The following is a 16199-nucleotide window of genomic DNA, read 5'->3' as shown; positions in this document are numbered from 1 at the left end:
AATGACTAAAAGCTCCCCACACCCTGCCTGCCAGCCACTGGCACTACCCCATCATTCTGCACCCACCATGGTGACCACACTGGCTTCTTGTGCCAGGCTGTATGTGTCGTCCCCCTGTGTAAGAAGGCTTTTCTGTATGACTGTCAGTCTTTCTCATGGGTTATTGTTCCATATTTCATGGGGTCCCATGAGGTTGCTTGGTTTGTTTTGTTTGATGTTGTTTGCAAGGGAAACCAGTCTCATGAAATCTGGACCGTACCACCTCACTTTTTTTTTGTACCTTTTATTTAACTAGGCAAGTCAGTTAAGAACAAATTCTTATCTTACAATGACGGCCAAACCCTCCCCTAACCCGGACGACGCTGGGCCAATTGTGCGCCGCCCTATGGGACTCCCAATCACGGCCCGTTGTGATACAGCCCAGGATCGAACCAGGGTCTGTAGTGACGCCTCTAGCACTGAGATGCAGTGCCTTAGACCGCTGCGCCACTCAGGTGGGTTTCCAGTATGACTACCAAATGATGAAATGGAAGGACTAGTAAGTGGTAAGGGGTGCGCCCTGCTGCATAATAAAGAGGCCCCTTATGCATATTAATATGAGCACTCTGCATAATGCCTACACCATGTGACACGCTCAGTAGCACACCGTCATCCTGTCGGTTAGGCTTTACCTTGCCCACGTTTCACTACTATTATTTATGTCCACATTCCTCCATACAGGGATCCCCTATCTCTTACCCATCAGCCCCACCCTCACCCATCTTAACTCCTCCGCCCCCGGCTGCCAGCCTCGTTCCCACACACTCCCCCCTCACACACACTCCCCCCTCTCACACACTCATGACTCCTTCAAACATACGGCGGAGGTGTGTGCGATGCCAAACGAGAACCTCGTTACCTCCCCTCCCTCATGGCTGGCTGGTGGAAAGCTTTTGGAAGAACTACAGCGACATCTGCATGTGCTGCGGCTGCAGAGCGCCAGGCTGATACCCGCTATGCTGCGCCGGGCTTCTCCTGCCAGACTGCTCCCCGCCGTACCGCCCCTCCGCCCACACTACCCCTCCGGCTCTCATTACTCAAATTACTAAACAACGCTAATTGTGCGGCGTGTGAAGCTCGCTTCATTTGAATATTCCTGCATATGGCCTGAGGGGATTTGCCTCGCAAGGGGACGGACCAAGCCAGGAAGTCTGGAAGTTTGGGCATCCACAATTAGCCGAGCCAGGCGGGCGCTGCTCTCTCTGCACAGGGCTTATTTTACCTAGAGTTACGCCGTTTCTTTTTTCTTTTGAATTAAACGACGCAGCGAAGATCAGATCCTCCTTTATTTGGGGTTTAAAGGCCTCAACATTCTGAGTAACTTTAACTGGATTTATGATGTAAAAAAATCCGTATTTATATATATATAATTATTATAAAAAAAAAAAATGTATTATCATATTGAAAATTGACAGGAGAGTGTGTGAAATAAAAGATAATAAAAATAAACATCTTTAGCAAAGTCCCACGATTGGTTTTATGTTGAACTGAAACAGACGGTGGGGGGAGACAGAAACGGTCCACAATCTGTACGCCTTAATTAATAGTGTGTGTGTGTGTGTGTGTGTGTGTGTGTGTGTGTGTGTGTGTGTGTGTGTGTGTGTGTGTGTGTGTGTGTGTGTGTGTGTGTGTGTGTGTGTGTGTGTGTGTGTGTGTGTGTGTGTGTGTGTGTGTGTGTGTGTGTGTGTGTGTGTCTTGGGAGCCAACAATGCACCCCTTGTGTCCCATCACAAAAGGACAGTGCGCCAGACAGAGGGGGGGGGGGGGGGGCTGGAGGAGGAGACATTCTGGAATCAGAAACAATGGATTAATCGCCTGTAATGATTTAATACAGGCAATCAGAGTCCAGGCAAGCATATTAATTTGCGCATAAATTACACAACATTTATTTTTCAGATTGGGGGGGGTTAGCATGTGTGGGCGGTTGATTTAGTCTTTTCCCAGGGACATCATGGTGAAGGTTTGCGACAGCGATTCCCACGCCTATCCCCGTGCCGCAAGTCACCAGGTTTCAGATCCCCTGGTCCCTGGTCCCACACCCCGACCTGCTGGCGCTGCCCGCCCTCTGCCAGCAGCAGCTTGCCGACTTGCCAAGTATAGAATGTTGAACCATTACAGCAGGTCAAACATAATTAAGAGCAAAATGCCCGCTTCCTCATCAACATGATTTTGTTGTATTAATGATATCCAGAGATCACAGAAAACATATTTGCGATTTGTTCTCCGCTAAGTCTTCTGCGAAAAAATAGGGGGGAAAAATCCATTCTGTGACAAGGTGCTGTAATTAGAGGGATTACATTTTTTTCCAAATCGTCCTGTAATAATTGACTATAACCATAGATATCCACATCATTGACATACACACACACACATACTGTATGTATGATGAGTCCTTGCTGCACAGATTGGAAGACACTCAATTAATCCGAGTTGGAAAGGTTGAGCGCGCCCACTTTTTTTAATTAACGTTGAATTAAAACGAATTGGCAGGTTGCCGGAAAGCAGGCGCACGGCTTTGAAGATTGCCATCGCATAATGAGTCGCTCTTTCTTTTTTTTACACTTTAGGCTCCTCCATTTCCACTCCCTCGCTCTCCGCTGCCAGTTGCCAATGTGCCTTAGCGATTTAATGATATGCAAATGAAATATGCATAAAACCATTCTGCTGAAGGATGATTAAGCACAGAGGACATTAGCCAGTGCCCGCCACAGTGTCTGTTGTCTCCTCTCCATTCCGCTTCGCCCGGCGCCAACGACAGACACCACTGGAACAAAGCTCAATACTAATTATAGGAGAACACTAATAATATCCAATTGAGAGAAATTAAATTCCAGGGAGGGTATTTTCTCGCTCCTGTTTTGTAAGATCCACATCCAGAGAAGTGAAGGCAAAGTCCCCAGAGCTGAGGACTGGAGCTGTAGAGAGCAGAGAGGAAAGGAGAGGAGGCAGAGACCAGGTTTTCCAGGATAGCACTTGAAGAGACTAGCATTGCCAAGCATTGCAGGAGCTTTTCTCTGCTTGTTTGCGAGTAGTGTTGCATTATTTGAATGCTGTCTTATTAAAGAAGGAAGGAAAATATCCCCCCTTTCTCAATCTCTCTCTCTCAATTTCCCCCCTTTCTCCCTCATGCTCTGCTGCGAGCTCTCATTTTTTGGTAATCCATTTGTGTAATGAAGACGTAGCGCAATTAACATCCCCCATGGAATTAAATAAAAGGCCGATCATCCAAACCTCATTAGCTCCGTAAGATTATAATATCCACACGCGTTCCGCCGTGAAGGTTACGGGAAAAAACACAACAGAATTACGAATTAAACCGTTAATTGTGTATATTTGGATGGCGGTTTAAGCGACCGCAGCTTAGATGCCCAAAAAGATGCCACCATCCATACCAGCCTATCCTTACTGGTGGCAGCCTGGCTCTGACATCTTGGTGGTGTATGCCAAGACAGTGTAGGAAGCACAAAGATCTTATAATCCCTCCCTTTGGATGGCTTCTTCAATTATTCATATTCCACAACCGTGCCCTGTTGTCCAACAAAAATCCAACAAGAGGGAAAAAGTTTGGGATATCCATTTGTGATGGCTGATGGCTGATGTTGATTTCTTCCTCGCTAAATGTTATAATTATTCCGGTGCAATTAGTGAACTTAACGAAACCCTCCAATCTGTCTGTTTGCAGCGGCGCCTATCCTTGGCTCTGTGCCCGATGCCAGTGGACCTCGCGGGAACCACGGCAACGTTCCTCCGGACCCCGTAAGTACCAAGACCCGCGACCCGAACCGGTTGGTACCCCATCTGCATCTGTTCCTCATAGTTTACCCCTTCCACTTTACGCCAATAAAAACACTGGAAGGGTGGAGTTTGGTAGTTCCTTTGGTTGGTTGGCAAGGAGGGGGCAAACTAAAAAGCGTGGGTGAGGGGGTGCCGAAAGTGTTCCCAAGGCCCCCCTACCCCCGCCTGGCAGAGTTACAGGCAGGCTGGCTGGGGTAGGGTAGGGTATCTCCTCCCCACCCCACCAGTGTGTGTGTCTGCGGCCGGTGCTGCTGCTCCTGTCCCCCTGCCTCCTGTGCCCCTGCCCCCTGCCTCCTGTCCCCCTGCCTCCTGTGCCCCTGCCCCCTGCCTCCTGTGCCCCTGCCCCCTGCCTCCTGTGCCCCTGCCCCCTCCACTGAGTTCCAGCATGTCTGTTGTCTGTGTGGCATCCCCCTCGCCTCAGTCTGGTTCCCATACTGGTGGATGCTGTATAGAGCCTACAGCCTGAGCCATTCATCTCCCTGGTGATTGCTGTGAATGTAGATAAATCACACACACACACACACACACACACACACACACACACACACACACACACACACACACACACACACACACACACACACACACACACACACACACACACACAAGCTTTGCTTGCTGCTGAAGTAAATTTTCATTCTTTATGTTTTTGCCTTTTAATTTTTTTTATTTTTTCAAGAAGTTGTTCCTGTCACGCATAAATCCCACACACCTGGAGGAAACCATGATGAGCGATATGTTTTTTGTTGGCGAAAAACAAAAAGTGCAATTTAAACGAACGCAGAGAGAAAAGTAAATGAATTCCTGTCTGTCTGCTGATTATATTTTGTGTTGGCGGTTCATTAGTATGCATCCTCATGTTTGCAGTTTTTTTTCTTTTTGTGTGTGTGTGTCTTTGTAAACAGCTGCTGTTGAGACCTTGGCACAGTCCCTCAGGTCCTTTCTTCCTCCCTCCCCTCTTGTGGCTGGCAGGCAGGTTGGCAGCATCTGCGGCAGGGAGGCAGGCAGCAGTGCCCATGGTAGACATTCCTCACCGCAGTGCCTGCCAGCCAGCTTGGTGAGAGCTGGAGGAAAATGGTGTGGTGGGGGGATGGGGGGGGGTTAGCACAGGCACCAGCTTCACACCCTCCCCTCCCCACAGAACAGCTTGCCGCTTTTGTTTTGTCTTGTTTTCCCCCGCTTTGTTTTGTTTGTAATCTTTCCCGTTCCTTTCATTTCGTCCGTCGCGCTAATTAACAGAGCAAACTTTTGTTGTTCTAATTAGCCATTTGAAGCACTTGATGGTCTTTGTTTGCACTTGGCTTTCTTTATCTTTGCCAAGCGACCCGCGACGGGTGCCCAATCGTGTTGATTTGCTCTTGATCGTTGTGTACCATCTCTCGCCCCCTTCCATTTTTCCGCGACAGATGCCACCGCGTTCCCGCTGGTACACCTCTCGAAGATCGTGGGTACCGAATCACCGCCGCTCCTCGGGCATCCTCAGAAGCGGTGACTTTCCCGCAAATCCGTAAACGCCACCTTCCAGATAGACATGGTGCCTTTTCATCGCCTGTGTTTTCCTAGGGTGCGCCGTGACTGCCGATGAGCAGGTTGGCATGGCGTACGCTGCCTGTCTGGCTGGTTGGTTGCCTGGCACAGGGGGTTGTGCTTGAGAAGGGAGAGCAAGAGAGAGAGAGAGAGAGGGAGGCGCTTATTTTTGTCCCACCCCCCAGTCATCTCTAGGACAACACCACAAGCTGCAAGTTTCTCTGTGTTGGTTGTTCTCAAATGTCCACTTCCCCCACCAGTCCCTTGTGGCAGAGCCCATTTCCTTCATCTGCCCTGGTCCCTGGCTCCTTCGCCAGCCCCCTGGCATCCTGCGCTGTGGGCCACCTATCGTCTTTTGTTTTTTGTTTTCAAGCCGATACGTCCTCCCCCCACTCCTTGCCACCATGCTATGCCAAGCGCTCCATACCAACCCTCAAGGTGTCCCCTGAAATTCCTCCAGGTGCGCCGCTCTTCTCTTCCTGTCGTCTGAAGGCTCCTTTCTTCTGTAAACTGGGGCAGCAGATGTTCTCCTCTTCTCCTCTGCGGTGACGTTGAGCCTTAGCTCCAGAACCCCATCCGCATCCGCACTCAAACTTCTACTATTTGTAAAACACCCACCCTCCCCAATAAAGTCCCACCCCTGGCATGGCACTAGCTACCAAATCAGGCGGGGGTCTTTTCGTCTCTCTGTCTACATCTAGCCGCCTACCCCCGAGAGCGAACGCGAGTCCGCCCTGGCGCTACCACTGAATGGATGGCACTGTGCCAGCTTCTCTCTGCCATCATCTGCATTCGCTGCTTGTTTCTCTCGCTCGCCCACCCCCTCTCTTCTGTCTCTCCCTCTCTTACCCTCCCCTTCTTCTCCGCCCGAATCCCCCTTTTGTTCTATAGGCTTGACATTAATTAACATACGGGTTAATTGACTCTAAAAGCTGATTAATTGCTCTTAACATCTCCCATAGGCTGGCTAGCTGTGTGTCGCGCCCCGCGCCCCCTTCTGCCTGGCACCGTCTGTGCCTCTGCCTTGCCCTAGCTAGCCTCCAAGTTGGCTGGTGCTAGTAGAGGAGTAGAGACATAGCCAGCCCTGCAGCCAGCAGCTCTGGTGTAGTGTAGTGTTATAGACGTGAGTGAGCAGTGCCCCTACCCCACTGTACACTGGGAAGGATCTCAGGCTGCTTATTGGACTATAGCTGATCGCAGTTGACGTTTTGCTGTCTGATCCCACCGCAGGATGTTGCAATGGCATTTTGTTATAAATAATCAAAGTCATCCTGCAACCACCTCCCACCCCTTTTTCTATCTACCCTTTTCCTCCCTTTTTCACCCTCCCTCTCTCTCCACCCTCTCCGTCCCTCTCTCTCTTTCTGTCTCTAAACTAAACACACTTTCACACCAGCAGATACCAACTCTCCTGTCCTGTCTTGCCTTTTCACTCTTTTCTATGACCATCTGTTTAGCTGTTTCCCATTTTTTTAACGAACTTCGAGGATTAAATGGATAACGAATCAAAGTTGTAAATAAATTGCCATGTTTTTGGTCGTTTTTCTAATAGCGCTCCTTATGTACCGTGCGGTAATTATCTTTTCTCTCTTGTCGTTAGCGCTTTCGGGGAGCCTCGCTGAGAATTAGCCTGAATTAGCTACGTCTGTCATATTTGATTAGGTAATTATCTTGGCCACACCGCTTTCTGTCTTTAATTTTTTCTGGTCGTTCTGAACGGAACTGATGAGGTTAAAAACGAGAGACAGAGCGGGTTTGAATTATTAAATAATATGCCCCCCTCCCTCTGAAAGGGGTCTGCCAAGTGCCGTTAATTAGCCAGGCTGCTGCTCGCATTAATAGTCAAGGTAGAACAGACTATTAAGACTCATTAAGACACAGCAACACTCAGACACACACACACACACACACACACACACACACACACACACACACACACACACACACACACACACACACACACACACACACACACACACACACACACACACACACACACAGCCAGGTTACCAGGTTACCAGGTGCCTCAGGATATACAGTAGGCTAGCTCCTGTAGTCTATCATTCCCCTCTCTCCCAGCCTGTGTTTAGATTTGATATGGGTCTGGTCGTAAGCTGTTTAATTGCTGATGTTCTTAGTGTTGACTCTTTTCCCTGTTCTGTCTTTTGGTGGGGCGGCGAGATCCCTCGCAGCGGCTCTGTCTGGCGCTGGCGTTTTGGGGAGGCTGCGATAGGATGGTGAGACGGGCGCTGGCACACCACTCCACGGGGCTGAATCACGCTATTCTCTCCTCTTTCACAGCCTTTAGTTTTTTTCACATTATTAAATAAAAAGGAGCATGAGGCAACTGAGGCAACAAGAGGCATCCATTATGCAAATTAAATGCTATTTGCATAATGTCTTACGCCAGGAATATGCAAATGAAGCATATAATTTATGAGCTCCTGCGTCTGTCTCAGTGTTCCCATAACGTACAAAGAGGATATTTTTGTTCTACACCCTCTCTTCTCCCCTCCTCTCCAGGCTGGCACAGACACACACAGTTTCACACAAACCATACCCATACAAAACAAGCACACTCTATTCTCACAAAAGGGTTGGTGGCTGTGTGTACCATGGCTGGCAGACTGATGGGGGATAAGGAGGCAGGCTACGGAAGGGAAGGGGAGGGTTGGTGTGATGGAAGACATGGTGAGAGGTGCACATAAACCCCCTTTACAAAGGAACAGTAGCAGAAGCACATTTTCTATAAGAAATGAAGGGACACTAATGTGGGCCGGGTGACGGGGAGCCCCTGTGCTTTTTGACTTTTGTTTTGTCTTTGTGAGAGAATATGGTCCTGCCTCTTCTGGCTTTTCTTTGATGCCCGCTTTTGGAGTTGAGATTTCTGCCTGTCACAGGAGCTGATAGCTAATCCTCATCTGGAGGGTTTCCTCAGGAGTCAGTCTGAAGAAGACAGAACAGCGCCGGCCGGGATGGAGAGGAGAGAAGAGGGAGAGAGAGGCTGCATCTGAAGGCATGTGTGTGGGCTCCCCTCCACACAGCCTCCAGTACCCAGGGCTGCAACATGTCAACCCAGCCCAGCCAAGTCCTCCTCACCTCAGCGCTGCTACAACCCGGACCAGAACTAGGAGAAATCCCAGAAGCATCCGTGTTGTCTGATCTGAGCCTTTTCCTCCTCAGGCTTCTGTCCCTGATTTTTTCCTCACCCCGGGTTTTTGTAATCACCAGCCTGTTTTGCATACTTGATCTGTGGCTACTGTCTGAATTGACAATACCACATTGTTGAAGAGACAGAAAGCCACAGACGACATGCGTTGGAGAAAAACACGCCCACTTCTGCACTACGGTGTTGGGCGGAGAGAGACAAACTTTGGACGGTTTCGCTGTGTTTGAAAAATACATTTCTCCTCAGGGCCTCCAGACCTCTTTTTTTTGTCCTTGTCTTCTTGCTGGCGACTTGGTGGCTTTTCCTCTCTTTGTATGAGTCCCACACACGGATGAATGGATGGATGGCAGCTGGGGACGGTGTGTGTATGTGTGCCAGGACATAACCCCCCATCACACACAGGACCAGTGTGCCCGCCTCCCACTGAGCCCAGGGGCATCTGCTGCCTACTCCTCTCTACTTTCCTGATATCAGCTAAGCATTGTAGAGTTCAGAGATGGTGCGGGCACCGCAGTGTGTGTGTGTGTGAGTGTGTGATGGCTTTCTGGTATACAGCTCAAACACTCACACAGGGTGTGTCACCTTGACTCCAGGCAGTGCAGGATTCTCTATTGCAGTGATCAGATCTCAGTATGGGATGGACAGAAGATTCTTCCATGGGAATATTGGCTTTGCTTCTCCTTATCCGTGCTGTGTGTGCCCATGGCTCGGGCTTGGACTGTCACTCGCTAGGCTATACTGTACTTACAGCCTTCGGATCCTGCTACAGCCACTGTTAATTAGAGCGCCGTGATCATTATCCGTATCCATTTAATTCATCGCTGCTCTCAATTATCGTTTCTGATTCACATTTGTTTGCTTTGTGTATATTGGCGCAGTGTAATTGGAAAGATTTTCTGTGTGTACGTATATGTTTTTCTTTGCAATCGCAATTATATCAGGAATCAGCGTTTAACTACTGGCTTAATTATGCCGCTCAGACCTTTCATTATTCACATGCATGATAATGAGATTCTCAATGAAATGTTGAATATTCACACCAACGCACATGTTCTGAATATCAGCTGCAGGTCATCAAGAGCAATGTATAACAAATGGCATTTGTAGTGTTTGTTTTTTCCTTTACATTTCCCAAGTGTTCATGTAGTTAAATCGCAAAGTGCAATTGAGACTATAATTGACAATACAAACTCAGAGTAGTAGTCATTGGCTAAATTAGCAATGTCAAATATAACTAGGTTTGTATTTTTTAAATCCATTTCGCCCTCATTTTCTCTAACGAGACCAGCAATTGTTAGTTCACAGTTTAGTTGCCCTGTTTAAAAAAAATCTAATGTACTGTAGCCTATGTGACAGAGTCACATTGCTCGTTATTTTATTTGGCACATTATTTTCACCTGGCCCCTGTCAGTGAAATGGTTGTTCTTATTTTTATTTATGTGTTGAACTGACGTGAGGAGCTATTCTGGCATAAGTGAGAAAGGAGATTTAAAGCCCTGAAAATACCTCCACACTTCTTGTGCTCTCATCAAACAGGAATAGAATGTCATTTAATTCTCTGAAAAAGCCAAAGAAAAGCAATTTATAATCTGATTTAACTTTGGTTTGAAGTTCTGTTGGAGGTCTGTACAGGACAGCTGAGTGGCCTGCCATTGCCACTTGTATATATCCACAGACTGAAATAAAAATATCAGGGCATTTGGGAAAGCAAAGAAAACTGCATTTAAAGGGAAATGGGAGAGAGACAGAAACGGAAAGACATGACATTGGGCTTTCAAAAGGATACTTTGTTTCGGAAATAGGCCCACCTTTGCTTTAGATTCAAACTGTGTGTTTGGAGGTCTTGATCACCAAGTTTCTCAACTATTTCACAAGCACACTTGATGATACGAATAACAATGCACGAACGGACCAAAGAGACACAAAATAATGTATGATTGCAGTTTGCTTAGGTTTTGTGCTTGCTAGTATATTTAAAATGTATGTATTTCTGTCCTTAAGCTGTTGTTGTCTATTAAGGTTCTGTATTATGTCATGTTTTGTGCTTTTGTGTGGACTCCAGGGAGAGTAGCTGCTGCTTTTGCAACAGAACTTGTCCCGATTGAGGCTGATTCCCTGACCTGTCAATGTTCTTAATTTGCTGTTTTATGATTTTGTTATACTCCTGTGAATTCTGTGTTTTTTTTTTAGTACCTGTAGTTTTTCATGTTGTCTGTAATAGTGTAATGACTTGGTGCTGCCTATCTTGGCCAGGACGCTTTTGAAAAATAGATATCAAATCTCAATGAGCCCTTCCTGGTTAAATAAAGGTTAAATTAAATAAAAATAATAAGTATACAAATAAAATCCTAAACCCTAGTAACTGCATAATACAAACAGCATATGTTTACAGCTGTAATTTTGAGCTGTAATTCTATCCCAAACAATGTAGTAGATAATATCACAGTATCCTAACCAGCAGTATTGTGATGCAGCATATCAATGTATACAACATGTAGACTCCCACAATTCCAATAAGGAGCAGGCCTAATTAACTGTGAATGATTCAGTAGTGTTCATCATGTTTTCAAGTTTGAATGTTTTTAATGCTGTTATTGCACTACTTACGTGCACAATGTTGTATCAAAGAGGTGTGTTAGAAAAAATAAATGACCAAACCATTATTTACCACGATGGCTTATGTTTTCCTTGTGATATGGATGTGTCTTTGAGCACTTTGCCAGTACACAGACACATACAGTGCCTCTTCTGGTGACTCATTTAAGCAGGAAGACATTATATGTCAGTCTCAATACCTCTTTCATAGTGTTGACTATGTAAGAGTTTGTAGTTAGTGTTTCGTTAGCGGGGCTCAGTGTCTGCACTACAGCAGTAACGGCAGTTTAAATGAACATGCTAATGAATATATGAATATAGCTCCTCGTAAGATGAGTAGAGCCATTGAGCACTTCAGATGGGCTGTTAGAGTGTTATGCCATCAGTTCATTTGTTGAGTTAATTAGATTTCTCTTCAGTATAGAAGCCATGTTATTCGAACCCCTCAGTCAGTCAGCATTTTATCTTTGGCCTCTAGTTATGTGAATAGAACAATAATGAGTGTCTTGGCCACAAGTGGGTGTTCAGGCTGGTGATGCTCTTTGTTAAGGTGTCTGATGAATGTTTGAACTCTGTGTTGGAGACATACATGAGTTTCAAGAGCTTAATACTGTATACAGTTGAAGTCGGAAGTTTACATACACTTAGGTTGGAGGCATTAAAACTCATTTTTCAACCACTCCACAAATTTCTTGATAACAAACTATAGTTTTGGCAAGTCGGTTAGGACATCTACTTTGTGCATGACACGTAATATTTTCCAACAATTGTTTACAGACAGATTATTTAATTTATAATTCACTGTACCACAATTCCAGTGGGACAGAAGTTTACATACACTAAGTTGACTGTGCCTTTAAACAGCTTCTGATAGGCTAATTGACATAATTTGAGTCAATTGGAGGTGTACCTGTGGATTTTTTTCAAGGCCTACCTTCAAACTCAGTGCCTCTTTTCTTGACCTCATGGGAAAATCAAAAGAAATCAGCCAAGACCTCAGAAAAATTAATTGTAGACCTCCACAAGTCTGGTTCATCATTGGGAGCAATTTCCAAATGCCTGTAGGTACCACATTCATCTGTACAAACAATAGTACGCAAGAATAAACACCCTGGGACCACGCAGCCATCATACCGCTAAGGAAGGAGACACGTTTTCCTAGAGATTAACTTTTCGTACTTTGGTGTGAAAAGTGCAAATCAATCCCAGAACAACAGCAAAGGACCTTGTGAAGATGCTGGAGGAAACAGGTACAAACGTATTTATAACCACAGTAAAACGAGTCCTATATCGACATAACCAGAATGGCCACTCAGCAAGGAAGAAGCCACTGCTCCAAAACCGCCATAAAAAAGCCAGACTACGGTTTGCAACTGCACATGGGGACAAAGATCGTACTTTTTGGAGAAATGTCCTCAGGTCTGATGAAACAAAAATAGAACTGTTTGGCCATCATGACCATCGTTATGTTTGAGGAAAAAGGGGGAGGCTTGCAAGCCGAAGAACACCATCCCAACCGTGAAGCATGGGGGTGTCAGCATCAGGTTGTGGAGGTGCTTTGCTGCAGGAGGGACTGGTGCACTTCACAAAATAGATGGCATCACGTGGAAGGAAAATTATGTGGATATATTGAAGCAACATCTCAAGACATCAGTCAGGAAGTTAAAGCTTGGTCGCAAATGGGTCTTCCAAATGGACAATGACCCCAAGCATACTTCCAAAGTTGTGGCAAAATGGCTTAAGGACAACAAAGTCAAGGTATTGGAGTGGCCATCACAAAGCCCTGACCTCAATCCTTAGAAGATTTGCAGGCAGAACTGAAAAAGCGTGTGTGAGCAAGGAGGCCTACAAACCTGACTCAGTTACACCAGCTCTGTCAGGAGGAATGGGCCAAAATTCACCCACCTTATTGTGGGAAGCTTGTGGAAGGCTACCTGAAACGTTTGACCCAAGTTAAACAATTTGGCAATGCTACCAAATACTAATAGAGTGTATGTACACTTCTGATGCACTGGGAATGTGATGAAAGAAATATAAGCTGAAATAAATCATTCTCTCTACTATTATTCTGATACTTCACATTCTTAAAATAAAGTGGTGTTCCTAACTGACCTAAGACAGGGAATTTTTACTAGGATTAAATGTCAGGAATTGTGAAAAACAGTTTGATTGTATTTGGCTAAGGTGTATGTAAACGTCCAACTTCATCTGTAAGTCCATGACATAGACTGATCAGGTGAATCCAGGTGAAAGCTATGATTCCTTATTGATGTCACTTGTTAAATCCACTTCAATCAGTGTAGATGAAGGGGAGGAGACCGGTTAAATAATTATTTTTAAGCTTTGAGACAATTGTGACATGGATTGTGTGCCATTCAGAGGGTGAATGTGCAAGTCAAAATATTTAAGTGCCTTTGAATGGGGTATGGTAGTAGGAGCCAGGCGCACCGGTTTATGTCAGGAACTGCAACGCTGCTGGGTTTTTCACACTCAAAAGTTTCCCATGTGTATCAAGAATGGTCCACCACCCAAAGGACATTCAGCCTACTTGATACAACTGGGGGAAGCATTGGAGTCAACATGGGCCAGCATACCTGTGGAACGCATTTGACAACTTGTAGAGGAATGCCCCAACGAATTGAAGCTGTTCTGAGGGCAAAAGGGGGGGTGCAACTCAATATCAGGAAGTTGTTCCTAATGTTTGGTATAGCAAGTGTATATTTCATTGTGTAAGAGCTCAGTCTCGCAGCAGACATAAACAGAATGTTTTCTTCTCCCTGTCACATTCTCAATCTCCTTTCTGCTCTTCCTATGACTGTCTTGTTGCTGAACTTTCCTTCAATGTTGTTTCCTTAAGAATAAGCCATAATACATTTCCCCTGTGATTGTGAATAAGTGGTGGACTTAATAAACCTTTTGTAGGGTGGAATTAGCCTTCCATTTTTAGCAATCACCATTTTGTATTTATCTTGGAAAACAGAAGTAACATTGGTTCAATTTTAAACTTCTGTACTCACATACCCGGTACAATGTAATTACATCCCCTTATAGTTATTCCATAATAGATATGTAATGTCAAGTGTTGCATAGTGAGTGTTCAACAAGGATAAACCTTTCTCAAGAAATGGGGAAAAGAGACAGGCGCTGGGCGATTGAAGGGAAAATGGAGACGCTGTTGGAAGTGACACTCCAGTGTGGATCTCTTTTAATGGAGGCGTATGAATGGGAAGTGCGGCTTGATTGCTGCCCTATTGAAAAGCCCCTTCACATTCATTGCGCCCTTTGACCCTGAGGTACGTATCAGAGGCCGAGCGTTTATTTCAACACAACATGTTCTCTCATAAAAGTGGCAATCTTGCTCTAGCGGCATGAAGGTTTTAGCGCACTGAGTAACAGCACCTGAAATCACACAGACACAAATGGGCCCATCCATGAATGATGGAGGCAGTCCATGTAAAAGCACACGGCACAAAGACAGCCAGGCTGCACTCTCTCTCTAATGATATAATTTCCCTTCCTCCATTCCCGGTAAACAACCACCACTCTCATCTGCTGTATAGGACTCTTTGATGGGGAATACAATAGTCTTTGCTCTTGTATCATGGTGGGATCATCCAGATCCATTCCATGTCCATGGGTACGTTGTGTTTCAATGGTCCTAGCCTGGTTTATAGAGTTAATATAAATGCCTGGCTAGGAACCAGCCAGACTACCATTAATCTGAGCAGCACTGTGTGTGGAGGCCTGTGGAACAGCAGCCGTTTGTTCCAGTATTCAGCCATGGGCTTCACAGGGACGCTTTAGTCTGGCCTTGCCCAGCCCTGATAAAGTCCACACTTATCACACACGATTGATTTGTTTACCTATTTGAGGCCGGCCCACTCATCATGTGTCTTATCCCTGACTGATGTGTTCTCATTCTTTCTTCTTCCCATCCACTCTCCCTCTCTTTCCCCTCTCTATCTTATGCACACACAGCTTTCTGAGTTGACTTTATATTTATATACATGTGTATATATAAACCCTCACTGTAAAACGACAATACCCGGCCATCGTTCTTCCAACCACCCGAATGCTTGATGTAGGAGGTTGATGTGCTGATAGGATCCGAGGCCTTGGCGAGTTCCATTTCTCATTTGAAGCAGCCAGTCAGACACTCTTAGTCATTGTACTTGATAAGGGCACTGTGGCATGTTTCGGCTAGGCCGGGTAAAGGACTCCTACAGGTCCCCGGTTAACATGGTGAACAAAAGCCCGGAGTGAATATCCCACCCCACCTCATTCAGCTCTGTAGTAGGACCTGCTGCTGTGAATGGATGAGGTTAGAGAGTGATGGCTGTACTATGCATCCCTGGTTTCACTCTACAGTCCTCTTGACCCTTCCTCTTAGCCAGTTAGCTAGCAAAGTTCCATGTGGTTTTTCAAGGTTTAAAGACACTTGAAACTTCAGGGTTACAGGCAAGGGAAAACTGTGTTTGAATTGAGCTTTCTATTGGCCTTCATCACCCCATGTTATCATGATTGATATTTTTTATAATCTCAAGGTCAGTATTTCTCTAAAACTATCCAATATATTTTTCAACTTCTATCTGAATCTCATCAGTTGTCAGGGCCTGAATTCAGGTAGAACACTGATTTGAACAAATGTTACTATTTCTAAACCATTTTTACATTTACATTTACATTTAAGTCATTTAGCAGACGCTCTTATCCAGAGCGACTTACAAATTGGTGCATTCACCTTATGATATCCAGTGGAACGACCACTTTACAATAGTGCATCTAACTCTTTTAAGGGGGGGGGGGGGTTAGAAGGATTACTTTATCCTATCCTAGGTATTCCTTAAAGAGGTGGGGTTTCAGGTGTCTCCGGAAGGTGGTGATTGACTCCGCTGACCTGGCGTCGTGAGGGAGTTTGTTCCACCATTGGGGTGCCAGAGCAGCGAACAGTTTTGACTGGGCTGAGCGGGAACTGTACTTCCTCAGAGGTAGGGAGGCGAGCAGGCCAGAGGTGGATGAACGCAGTGCCCTTGTTTGGGTGTAGGGCCTGATCAGAGCCTGAAGGTACGGAGGT

The 16199-nt window shown here is 45.8% G+C and overlaps 1 protein-coding gene across 2 annotated transcripts in view; it reads left to right on the top strand.

Moving 5' to 3' along the window:
* LOC139563119 (polyamine-modulated factor 1-binding protein 1) overlaps nt 1–16199 on the top strand; it is a 193787-nt gene that overhangs the window by 36505 nt on the left and 141083 nt on the right. For both annotated transcript variants that reach the window (XM_071381411.1, XM_071381410.1), the window contains exon 4: nt 3722–3795. In XM_071381411.1, the coding sequence (XP_071237512.1) occupies nt 3722–3795 (74 nt within the window). The remainder of the gene's footprint in view (nt 1–3721; nt 3796–16199) is intronic.

This window comes from Salvelinus alpinus, chromosome 33 (assembly GCF_045679555.1).
Source record: "Salvelinus alpinus chromosome 33, SLU_Salpinus.1, whole genome shotgun sequence".
In the NCBI taxonomy this organism is placed as follows: domain Eukaryota; kingdom Metazoa; phylum Chordata; class Actinopteri; order Salmoniformes; family Salmonidae; genus Salvelinus; species Salvelinus alpinus.
This window is presented reverse-complemented; position numbering and strand designations above follow the sequence as displayed.